The sequence below is a fragment of the Zingiber officinale genome, chromosome 5B, assembly GCF_018446385.1.
Source record: "Zingiber officinale cultivar Zhangliang chromosome 5B, Zo_v1.1, whole genome shotgun sequence".
Classification (NCBI taxonomy): Eukaryota; Viridiplantae; Streptophyta; class Magnoliopsida; order Zingiberales; family Zingiberaceae; genus Zingiber; species Zingiber officinale.
Genome location: NC_055995.1, coordinates 125778644 through 125791590, shown reverse-complemented (window position 1 = coordinate 125791590; position 12947 = coordinate 125778644). Strand labels below are relative to the sequence as shown.

General features: G+C 33.6%; 1 protein-coding gene across 1 annotated transcript; it reads left to right on the top strand.

Annotated features, from left to right (window-relative positions):
• The first annotated feature begins 8106 nt into the window (after window positions 1-8106).
• Window positions 8107-10906, top strand: LOC121985841 (calcium uniporter protein 5, mitochondrial-like). Its single transcript, XM_042539520.1, has 2 exons — window positions 8107-8624; window positions 10310-10906. The coding sequence occupies exons 1-2, from the start codon at window positions 8229-8231 to the stop codon at window positions 10766-10768; spliced, it is 855 nt and encodes a 284-aa protein (XP_042395454.1). The 5' UTR covers window positions 8107-8228; the 3' UTR covers window positions 10769-10906.
• The last annotated feature ends 2041 nt before the right edge of the window (window positions 10907-12947 follow it).

Below are 12947 nucleotides of genomic sequence, written 5' to 3'. Positions count from 1 at the left end.
GACCTCTTATCTCCCATGGTTGATCAAATATAACCATTTGATTCAAATCAATTTAATTTAATGAATCTCTATCCATTGAATTAAATTGACTCAATGAGTCATAATCTAAATTAGACTCATTCAACACATGAATCAAATTGAGTTCAACTCAATTAGTCTAATTTGGATTACTCTTAATCCAATTTGGTTCATCACAAGAACCTAATCCTCTTGGTTTATCATATGAACCTATTCTCTATCTAATTACCCTTTGTGTGTGACCCTATAGGTTCTTGTAATGTTGGCAATGCTCCTAAACTCATTTAGAAGCATAAGTAATGAGCGGTATCTAGCAGCACATCATTACTACCCAAGTTACAAGAATGTTGAGATCCAACATCACCTTTGTGACTACTAATTGTGACTCTCACAATATGTGACAATGTCCTTCTATCCTTGACATCTAAATTGATCAATTGAGGCATAGACCGTGTCATCCTCTAATCAATTTATGTCTTGAACTCCAAGTAGACTCACTCTAAATAAATAAGCTCGATATCTCATATTGACTCATTTGAGCATGACATGCACTTAGTGGTCTCACTCTATCAAGAATCATGATGTCACTCCCGTCATATAGGAGGGATAGATCTCATCTACATCACTCACATCCCTTCGCGTAATTTGTTACACACCCAGTAATCGCCTTTATAGTTCACCCAGTTATGGGTGACGTTTGACAAAGCCAAAATATGCAACTCCATATGTAGGGAATCATGTTGACTTCAGGTCCAAGGACTCATAGTCATACTAATAGTCACATGAAAAAGTATATGTCAGTCATATAATGATCCATGATACTTTCACATGACAGGTCATTCAGTATACATTCTCCAATGCATCCTCATGCGTCAACTTGATATCTCTATATCCATGACTTGTAAGATCAAGTCATCGAGTTGACCTACATGCTAGTCTCATCGCATTAACATTGTTCCTGAATGTTAATACTTGACTAGGAATGATTAAGAGTAGTGTTCTCTATATCATCTCACTATCAATTCAACCAATCGATTGATATAGATAAGAACCTTCTACTCAATAATGTTATTATACTTAGTTATTTGGCACCAATACAAGTACGTATAATAACCATAAAGAAATACCTTTATAAATATATAGGAATATGATACATCGATTCCATATAACAATCATCATATGATTGACTCTAGGGCTCTAACTAACAGTGCACGTCATGCTACCTCATAAGCTCTGACAACCCACATGAGACATTATATGTTATCAGTCGGTGAGGTCGGAGGACTTGAGCATATTAGGTCACAGAGCATCGGGCTAACAAAATCAAACTGGATAGGCCTGAGCGTCAAGTCGAACGGGATCATGAGAATCCTAATTATGCACAAAGACAACCATAATTCAATGCTCCATTACTAACGAATTTGGACCATTAGTACTTGAACTTGACAAAAAATCAAAAGAAATATTTTTAAAGAAATTGTCAAAAGATATTTTTTATTTATTATTGTTTCTGCATGAGATCGTCGGCGAATGAGTCATGAGTTAGTTGTATTTGGTGTTGATTGAGTCGCCGAACTTCAAGAAAAAGCAAGCAGGTGCCGAAGTGTTTGTGAAACTCGAGAAGGAAAAAAAGAGAATTAGAACATACTCATTTTATATCACAGTTATATACTCATATCACAATTATATGAGTATATTAATTGATGATGAATATTTGTTATACTCTAGTAAAGAAAAGTGTCACGTCGTATTTAAGGTCATGTCGCTCATATTTTGTATTGTAAAAGACGATGTCTCCCGAGTTATTACATGTTGTGCACATCATGCTACCTCATAAGCTCCGACAGCTCACGTGAGACATTATATGTTATTGGCCGGTGAGGTCGGAGGACTTGAGCATATTAGGTCACAGAGCATCAGGCTAACAAAATCGAGTCGGATAGGCTTGAACATCAAGTCAAATGGGATCATGAGAATCCTAATTATGCACAAAGGCAAGTACATAATGTCATATCGGCGGGACCGAATGAAGATGTGCAGAGTATCGGATCGAGTTGATAGAGACAAGTCGAATGGAATTGACCTATTAGAAATGTAGAGCTGAGCCGAAGGACGGAAGGAGTAGGGTGAGTCGAGCCAGAGGAGTCCAGCGAGTCAAGTCCCTACTGTCGGGGTAAACTGAGTCAAAGGAGTCAGATGATTTGAGTCCCTAGTGTTGGGGTAAACTAAATCGGGGGAGTCGAGCAAACCAAGTCCCTAGTGTTGGGGTAAACTAAACAAGAAGATTCGGGTACCAAGGGTCCACTTTGACTTCCACCTCTACTTAACTTTTGACTAGGTAGAGAGGGTGAACCTCACCATGACTTGGGCCTCCTTTGACTGGGAGTCACGTGATGGTGTATTTGAATCATGATTAGCCCATTGTGTCACTCATCAATGTTAACCCATCCAAGGTTAACATGTGGTGACGTCGTGCCGAGGATATCAACTAAAGGGGGGCTGCTAAGATTCTGTGGATTCGAGGGCTTGATCCGACGGCTCCGCGCAATAGTCTGCCTTTTTAGCTTCCATATCGAACGTTTGAGAATGACAAGCTCAGGCTTTATTAGAGTAAGTGAAGATTCTGTGGGACTTGATCCGACGACTCCGCACAATAGTTCGCCTTTTTAGCTTCTGGATCGGACGTTTGAGAACGATGGGCTCAGGCTTTATTAGAGTAAGTGAAGGGAGAATGTTGTCGCATTCTTCGTCATTGTCTACAAGCTCCAGTAGTAGCGACCCTTTGTGACTCCGTGGATTCCCTTATTGTTGTAAGTTTTCTTGCCACCCTGATTTTCCGAACCTCGCTGCTCCTTTCTTTCATCTTTTATTTGATACAAAGTCTATCAATGGAACCTAAGAGTGTTTTCACTCTTTGGTACACATCCATAGAGTCAGATTTTAACGGGGATGACTCTGACCAATTGCGGCACGCAGTTTGAAATTTTGGCCGACCACTAATTAGTAATCTCGAGTGCCATCGGCCAACCACATCTCCCTTCTCCCAGTTTTGTCACCTTTTTTAGGAGTCAACTATTAGGTGACATCTGATTCTCCGTCCTAAGTCAAATTTTAATGGGGATGACTAAGACCAATTGCGACATGCAATTTGAAATTTTGGTTGACCACCCAATATCTCTAGTTAATGAGAAAATAGATGCTTGGTGAACCAAGAAGTATAACTCGTGCTAGTCTTACAGAATTGATGATGCCCAAATGTATCAATTCAACAACTAGGGAAATTCCAATATGTTTATAATTGCACATGTAGAGATAATCACTAGTTGTGATCCAATCATAATTTCTCTTATGCTATGAATTGTATTGCAGACATTCAGTAAATTAGTTTAAGACAATCAAACATATAATATGCACTCAAATAGTGAATCTATATTTATTAAAAATCATAAGACGATTGTATCAGGATATCCCTCAAAATCTAACAAAGGTTTCCTTTGACTTCTGCTTAAGAGTAAACAAGTTAAGTGAAGTTTTGTAGTACCTTCTATTACTTACGAAATGATGTAAGCAAATAGTTTTGAAATATTCGAAAGACAGAATGGAAGCAGGGAGTTGGTTAAAGCATCTTTGAGTCGAGCCAGAGAGTGTTGTCAGGAAGACTCGACACTTGTTATTATTAGTGTACTCATGCAATAAGGTTGTGTTCTCGAACTTCAAGGTTTGATGCTCCCGTGTACTCTTCGAACTGTAGTGGTCAAAAATGGCGTGGTAACTCTTCTTTGAGGATGCTTTTGCAGAAAGGAGTGTCTCGGGGATCTTTCACTCTATCAATGGTAGACTCTTTTCCTTGTTAAGGGTCTCGCGGTAGTGTCTCTCTTGACAAAGATTCTAAGGACTGCTCGCACCTAATTGATGTTCTACCGGCAGTCGAGAATGCATGCAGTTTGAGGTGTTTCAGTCAGTCACAGTGCTTCAGGTGAGGCACCTCAACTAATTTGGAGTGTACATGGGAAGGTGAAGGGTTTGCCACTACCTACGCAGGCTGTGCTTGCAAAATTGCCTACACAATAGTTGCAATAAGCTTGTTGAAATCCTCCGTCGCCATGGCGATGGTCATTGATCTTCTGGTGTCATCCATCTTGATGTCTTGGTTCGGTATCTTAGTATTCCTGCAGATAATGTTAATTTGTTCTTGTCTGAGATCATCGACGAATGAGCCATCGATGAGCTATGTTCGACATTGATTGAGTCACTAAGCTTCAAGACAGAACAAGAAGGAGAGAGCTGAATCAACTAGTGTGTCTGCGAAGTATAAGATGAATAACGTGAGAGTTAGAATGGAGGACAGAGGATGCCTTGGCTTAGCCACTCCTATACTTTAAGTCAAATCTTTGGCATAAGAGGTAGAGAAGAAGAATACTGTATGAGGAGATGCAACCATTTGTGAGTAGTTATGTGCATGTACCTCCGTCCTTAGGAATGGATTTCTTTTATAACACAACAATCTTATACCTCTTTTCTCTGGGTATTAATTGATGATGAGATATTTGTCATACTACGGCAAGAAAAATGTGACATCATATTTAAGATCATGTCACCTACATTTTGTATTGTAGAAAACCATACCTCATGAGTTATCACATGTCATGTACATCATGCTACCACATAAGCTTTGACAACTCACGTGAGGCATTTCGTGTTTTCAGTTGGTGAGGTCGGAGGACTTGAGCATATTAGGCCGCAAGGCATCGAGCTAACAGAATTGAGTCGGATAGGCCTAAGCGTCGAGTCAGTAAGAGCTGAGCTTAATTAGTAGGCAATTTGTCGAGTCATCGAAGCTGATCCAGACGAAATCACCAGAATCCTAGTTATGCACAAGGACAAACATAGAATGTCATATTAGCAGGATCAAATGCAGATGTACAGAGTGTATTCGAGTTGAGTCAATAGAGATGAGTCGAATAACAATGGTATGTCGAAACAATAGAATCGAGCCGAAGGAGTCAGCTGAGTTAAGCTGGAGAAGTCGGGCGAGCGACTCCCTAGTATTAGGATAAACTGAGCCAAATGAGTCAGGTAAACTGAGTCTATGGAGGAGTCAGGGTAAACTAAGCTAAAGGAGTTGGGCAAGCCTAGTCCCTGGTGTCGGGGTAAACTGAGCAAGAAGAGTCAGAGTAAATTAAATTGGAGGAGTCAACCAAGCCTAGTTCTTGGTGCCGGGGTAAACTAAGTCAGAGGAGTTAGGTGCCAAGGGTCCACTTGATTTTCATCTTTATTCAATCTTTGACCAAGCAGTGAGGATGACCTCGCATATATAAGTCGTTGCTATTCCCCATATTAATTATCAAAATAATATTTTATTAATTCATCACATTTATTTTTATTTTAAAATTAATTTTAATTTTAATTTTAATTTTAATTTTATTATAATAGTTATAAGTCATAATTATTATAATATAAAAAAATTTAAATATAGTTATAAAAAATAATGATCAATGATGGTGGCTCATTGTAAACTATTATAATATAATATTTATTTGATAAAAAGAAATATATATTATAATAATTATGATTGATAATTATTATAATATAATATCATTAATGTTGGATATTTTTTATAGCCGTTATGAATTATAATTATTATAATACTATTAAAAAAATAAGAAAAAATCAAGAATAAAAATAAAGTATTCCCGAATGAGAGACTATTTTAATGATGAGCAATGATATGCTCAAGGAAAAAAACTCAAGGAAAAGCTCAAGGATAGACAAATAAAGTCATGGTCCACCATTTCACTTTTTGTGGGCCCCATCATTTTATGTGTCTATCCTTGAGTTTTTCCTTGAGTTTTTTCCTTGAGCATATCATTTTTCTTTAATGATAAATGGAAATAATATTTTTTTTCATGATTTCCAATTTTAAAAAGTCCTTTTGATTTTTTAGCTTGAACTTATTTATTACTTCGATTTTGAAATTTTTTTCCTTGATTTTGATATAATTTATAGGCTATCATATTTGGTTAAAATTTAATTGTGCAAATCTCATAACAAGCATTAAGGTTGTTTTATTCTGTATTATAAGGTTTTTTTAATTACTTGAATTTGTGATTATAAAATCACATGGTAATAATCGTCTTCAAATATATCAATGTTGAACACTTTAAATGAGTACCGAATTAAAAATGAAATTTAATTTCAACTTATTTGAATTTCAAACTGTCAAGCTGGCTCTGATATGGATAGGCTTCGAAGAACGGGTTCCATGCTTTGATTGACAACAAACAATGTTGGTTATAGCTGTTTGCTCATTATCTAATGACGTGGAGACACGGTGTCGGATCGCCACGTTCGGCAATATCTAGTCTTCTTTGATTACACACGGTGACATTATTTTTTTAAAACGATTAAGTAGTTAGAAAAAGCGAATAAAAGTTGGTTAAAAGTCAAAAGGCTACTTTTTTTATTATAATAGTTTAGAAAGCAATTTTTTTTATTTATTATTAAAATAATATACTATTCTGTCCCAATCCATTTTATTTTTAAAAAACACTTATAATTACTACTTAGTTATAATAGTTAAGATTATATAGTTAAACTGCATGTTCAGAGGGATTGAGTTAACTGCCATTCCGCCTAGTCCGGGAGGACTAAACTGTCTATTGTTAATGGGATTAAATTATTTATTATTAATAATTAAGATACAAGATTCGAGTCTTAGTTAGAAAGCATAATAAAAAAAATTAGTGAAAAGAGAGTCGAAAACCGGTTATTTGATCAATCTTTATTAATATTTTTCTATTTATTTTGATAACAGATAAATTTCTTTTATAGAATTAAATCAGTCATCTCTAAATTATTCAGTTCAAAAGTTAGACATCTTATTATTTTATTCAAAATCTAAATTATTTAATAATTACTTTTTTAAGCCTAAAATAAAATTAAGTTAATATTCTTTTTTATATAAAAATATGTATTATCGTAATTCTCTTTAGTTTCACATTTTAGAATTGATAACACCATGAAAAAAAAAATATTAGAAAATATATCTTTTTGAACTTAGATATAAAAAATTAAATTAATTTTTTATTAAGAAGGATTCTTACAATTCTTTATTGTTGGAGTTTTTGGATGTCGTTCTTGTATTGTATTACTATATGAATTTATCGTATTCTTATTAAGTCTAATTTATATATAGGGTATTAATTTATGAATATTAATATATATGTATTTATATATTATATTATATTATATTATATGTAATGTGTTCGTATGATGACTAGTCTCAATAACAAAAGTATATAGTATAGAGTTAAGGTATTTATGTTCTATCAATTAGGATGTGTTACAACAACATTGAAAATATTTTTTTTTCAGAAAACAATATATTATAAACTTGTGCTCTCTATTTTATTTACTTTACCTTATATAATTCAAAATATTATATAAAAAAATTCCCTTGCAACATTAATAAAATGTGTGACGATGGCAGTTCACATTATAAAAACGTTACCCATAAAAAAGAGTGATGATAATGCGCATGATAAAAATGCATAGAATTTAAAATGATAAAATTATTGAATAATTCTCATAGTTTAAGAGAAGTGTTTTATTTATTTATTTTTAAGAATAGTAAGTGACAGACGTCTGTAATTTCTAATGTATTTAAAAATTGAGTTTTAATTTTAACAAATTAATGATTAAATTTTTTTTTAATAGACCGTTCACTTATAAATTTTGTGGTGATTGATCATCAGCTATGAATATTTTTTTTAATTTATTTTAGTGGCTCATAAATTTTTTTTATGGAAGTTAGGATTGAATCAATCACTCCGAGAATTAATAGAATTAATCAGTATAAATTAGATAATAAATAATTTAGAGAAATAAAAGATAATATTTTAAACTATCAAGGGTAATGAGAAAAATACATAAAATACGGAGCAAAATGAAATTTTATCGTAACGAGAAGGAAAGTCAAATTTGTACAACAGAAGAAAATAATTGAACGGACTGTCATTTGACATCGATGCGAACGATGTCCCAATTAAATACCTTTCCCGGGGCGACGACATTATCCTCACCGAGAGTGCCCACAACTGATTCGGCCTATTAAACTCCTTCCCCACCCGCGATCCCCTCCTCCGCGTTTGGTCGCACCTGGATCTTTGGAATCAGCTCTCCAGCTCTCCCTCGTCTCACCGCCGAGATCGATGTGGCGTTCCTTCTCTTCCTCTTCCTCCCGCTCCCTCCTCCACAATCTGCTCACCTCCCGACCGGCGAAGCACCCGATTCCGCCTCGCTTACCTCTTCCCTGGCATTTCTGGTGCTCCTCCTCCTCCTCCGATTCGGGCGCCGGATCGGCGCCATCGGAGCAGATGACGATCGCGGAGGCGAAACGGGTGATGCGACTGGTGAACGTCGAGGCGCTGAAGCGGAAGCTGGAGAGGGAGGGGGAGGAGGTCATCGGGTACGGGCAGCTCCTGAAGGAGTGCGAGGGGATGGGGGTGGCGCGCTCCCGAGAGGAGGCCGCCGCCTTTGCCCGCGCGTTGGATGAGGCCGGCGTCGTCCTATTGTTCAGGGACAAAGTCTATCTCCACCCAGATAAGGTCATTCCTAGCGTTCCCTATTCTTCGATTGCTTGCGTTTTGGAGCACAAAAAAACAAAATAAAACTTTTTGGGTGCAAATTTTTTCAACTGCATTCTTTTGTTAATATCTATTTAGTTACGACGCCAAGAAAAATTTTGAAAGAAGAAGTGTCAATTAACATTAGGATGCAAAAAATTGCTGCTTTAACAATTTAATTTTGCTTTTAAACCTTAATGCGGTCCAAATATTTGAAAAGGGCATTATGTGAAAAACCTTGATCTTGTTTAATTCTGTGAAAAGGTCCAATTTAATTCTGTTAAACCTTTAGTGCATTCTTGTTTCAATCTAAATTGTTAAATGGGGAAAACAGCTGTTCACGGGTTAATGGGAGTGTCAGACATATTATTCAAAAGGAGAAGGTTAAGTCAAGCATTATTTAATATAGTTCTTTGCGTTATGGTGGTGGAGCTGTTCTATTTTTCTAAGATTAAATTGTTTAATTTCCAAACCAGGTGTCAATCAGACAAACAAAGATCTCCGGGGGTGATGATGAATTGACAAAATTTTCTCCATTGCATTGCAAAATTGTCTTTTCTTGTTTAGTTTAGAAACTGATAGGAAAAAATTATTTAGTCTTGTATTTGCCTAGACCTAGTTAATTTCCTTACTTTTAGATTAATTATTTTTTCTGAAATTTAAAAATACACGGGTTGTACTCTTATTTCTTACAAAAGTTTTTCATAACATGCAGCCCACAGATTATCTGAAGGCTCTTGTCTTTTTTTTCATCTGCTTGAATAATATAGCATTTTAATACTTCTTTATCTTGGAATGAACAAAACAATCCCAGGACAAATTGATGAAGTGCAAGTTCTTTACTTGTTTTTGTAGATTTTATTACTCAAGGATCGATGTTGACTAGAGTATTTATGATCATTTTTTTTCTGACAATTAATATTTTTATTCTGCTCGGTTTCTTTGAGTTTTCCCTGTGTGAAATATCTCTGTTCGTCTTTGATTTCTGTGTTTTAGTTCAAATTCAGAAAGAAGACACAACATTATGAACACAACCTTTTCTGTGTTTTAGTTCATTGTCTATCTGCCTAACTACCTGTCTATCTGTCTAAATTATAGCAATCCACACTGTATTATACAGTCGGCCACTTGATCTTTTATTTTGTTGTTTGTTTTCTGACTAAAAAAAACAGTTATTTCTTGGCTCTTTGCCAACCAGTTTAATATGCTAGCTTAGTTTGTTTTGAGAATGCATTTGCTTTTAGTAGGTAACATTAAGAAATTTATACTTTTGATCCTTCTTTTGAAACTGAAAGTAAGAACGATTCGGTGGTTGATTTGGAATTAAGTAAATAGTACTTCCAATGAAAGTGAGAAAGATACTATGCTTCAGAATTATGGTAGTGAGATAACATGGTTTAACAATGCATTACTATTTAGTTAGGGTTGGAATTCATGTTTTCGGCAAATTGAGTCAAACATGATAACATAGTGATGGCTTTTTTATGTTACCACTTGATGTTGGTTTCTTATAAGTGATATGTGTCATTTGACCTTCCATAAGTTCATTAAAGGAATCAGATCTGTGATGTCGACTCTAGATCATTTAAATTCATGGCATTGTACTATGCCAGTTGTATATGTTGATGCTTGCAGAATTGAACAATTCAAAACTTAAATTTCTTCAGATTGTGGAACTCGTTAGGAGAGCAGTTCCTCTTGCTCTCACACCTGAGGACGACCCGAGGAGAGAAGAGTTGGACCAACTGCAGAAAAAGAAAGAAGAAATCGATGCTCTTGCACACAAGCAGGTTCGGCGCATACTCTGGTCAGGGTTAGGTTTCCTAATCGCTCAAATCGGTCTGTTCTTTCGGCTCACCTTCTGGGAATTCTCATGGGATGTCATGGAGCCAATAGCCTTCTTCTCCACTACAGCTGGTCTCATCGCAGGGTATGGTTACTTTCTTATAACATCAAGAGATCCAACGTACCAAGATCTGTTGAAGAGGTTGTTCTTGTCAAGGCAAAGAAAACTAATTCAGAAGCAGTGTTTTGACATTGAGAGATACACGGAACTGCAGAAACATTGCAAGAACCCATGGGAGAAGATGACCATGACAGAAAATATACGGCTTCAACATTCCTAATCTGAACTAATTGTCATGCCCCTTGTTTTTGTATTCTTTGAGACTGCAATATCAAAACTTTTATGCAATATTGTCGTTTCTCAACCGAGCAGTGAAATACTGAGAAGTTAGAGATAAACATATCGAGTTCTTCGTGGATGTGTGGATGTGGAGTGTCATTTAAAAGTTCAAAAATGTTGCTCTATTCGTTCTATGAGACCATTAGAGTTTAACTATGCTACATGAATATAGCAGCTTTAACCTGCCAAACTTGTTTTGTTAGATCTATTAGTTTTGCAAAACTGTTGCTCAAATGTAGTTTGAGTAACAGAGTTGACTAGTTAAAATTTCTATATTTAATAATAAAACTATTATGCAGTTTTGATTAATAGCTTTAATCAAAACTCTTATATTTATGTAGTTTCTGATTAATCAAAACTGTTTTATGGTTATTTTAAGTTGCTGATCACTTTAAAGGACATGAAAATTTAATATTTTTTGCAGTGCGTATTATGTATTTATATATAAGTTTTAAATATAAAATATTTATATATACTGTTAAATAGTTTTTTTAATAATTTAATCCTTTAAATAAAAAAGTTAAATTTTAATGGCCTTTTAAAATATATCTATACTCAGATTCAAATTTTGAGTAAAAAACTTACTACTTTAGCTCTATTGTTAGACCCTACCTTATAACTATTTTTGTTATTTTTAAAAAATTATGTTTAATTTGGTTTAATTTACCATTCATGTATAGTTAAAAATTTATAGTAAAATTAATCACTATAGTTTATCTTATTTATATATTTTTATTTTTAAAAATTTATGAATTATGTAACAATTTATATGTGGCATTATAATAGATGATTGATTTGATTATTAATTGATATATAAATATATTCTTCTATTTATGTACCATTCTGTCTATAAGAGTGTACGATATAAAACAATTCTCTCTTTTCTACTAGAGAGTTATAACACGTTATTTATCATAAACTCATAAACAATTCTTAGTTTTTTGAAACTCTCCGAATAACACAAATTTTTAATTTTATGTTTTATATTAATGCTCCTAAGTAGTACAATATTTAGATTTAATATTAATGTTCATGAAGTAACATAAATTCTAAATTTATATTGATGCTTCTAAAAAAATATAATTTTTAATTCTATGTTGATGCTCCTGAAGTAGCACAACATGAACTTATGTCATATATTGACAAATCTATAATTTAAAATATAAAGATATAAGATTTATCAATATTCTTATTTGAGATATAAGTTATTTTATTAATGTTCTGAAAAAATATTGATTTATGATGAACACAAATCAATATTCTTAAAGAATTTTGATTATAGATAGAATATTTGTCGATATTTCTAATATTAAAATATATATTTGATTTGATCATATTATATTATGATATTTGTTTCCTTGTAATTTCTATTGTTATAATATTTTTGGAAGGACATAAATATTTTATTGCTTCAAATAGTAACACATTCTATTCTATAAATGATATTATTCTAATTATCTTTTTTTTTCAAATTTACTTTTTACCAGGGTTGTTATGACAAATATTATAAAACTTGAATTTGAAGTACTTGACTTAATTGGAAAAAATTATTTGTCATAGATTTTGAATACCGAGATTGACTATGTCGCTAAGAGCTTAGGAGATTATACACAATAAAAGAAGAAAACAACAATCCCTACAAGATAGTATAAAAGTACTTATTTTATTTCGTCACCATCTTCATGATGGATTGAAAGTTAGTATTTCACTTAAAAGAACCATAAGAACTTTGGAAGAGTTTGAAAGAAAAAATTGACCATCAAAGAACTATAGTTCTCCTAAGTTCCCGTTATGAATTGATGCATCTTTGCCGGTAAAATTTTAAATTTATAAGCAATTAATCAAGATTTATTAGAAAAAAATTTCTCTACTTTTCAAGCATCAAATGTGCTTACAACAGTAATATCATGAGTGTGGATTTTAAAAAATATTCTGAGTTTATCTCTTGTCTACTAGTTGCTGAATAAAATAATAAGCTACTAATGAAAAAAGCATTAATTGCACCCAACTAGATTTATATTATTTCCTAAAGCAAATGAAACATCATTCTTTTAAGTGAATGCTAACTCATCGCAAAATCATAATATTGGGATAAGGCACATGCGTGGCTAAAAAGAAAA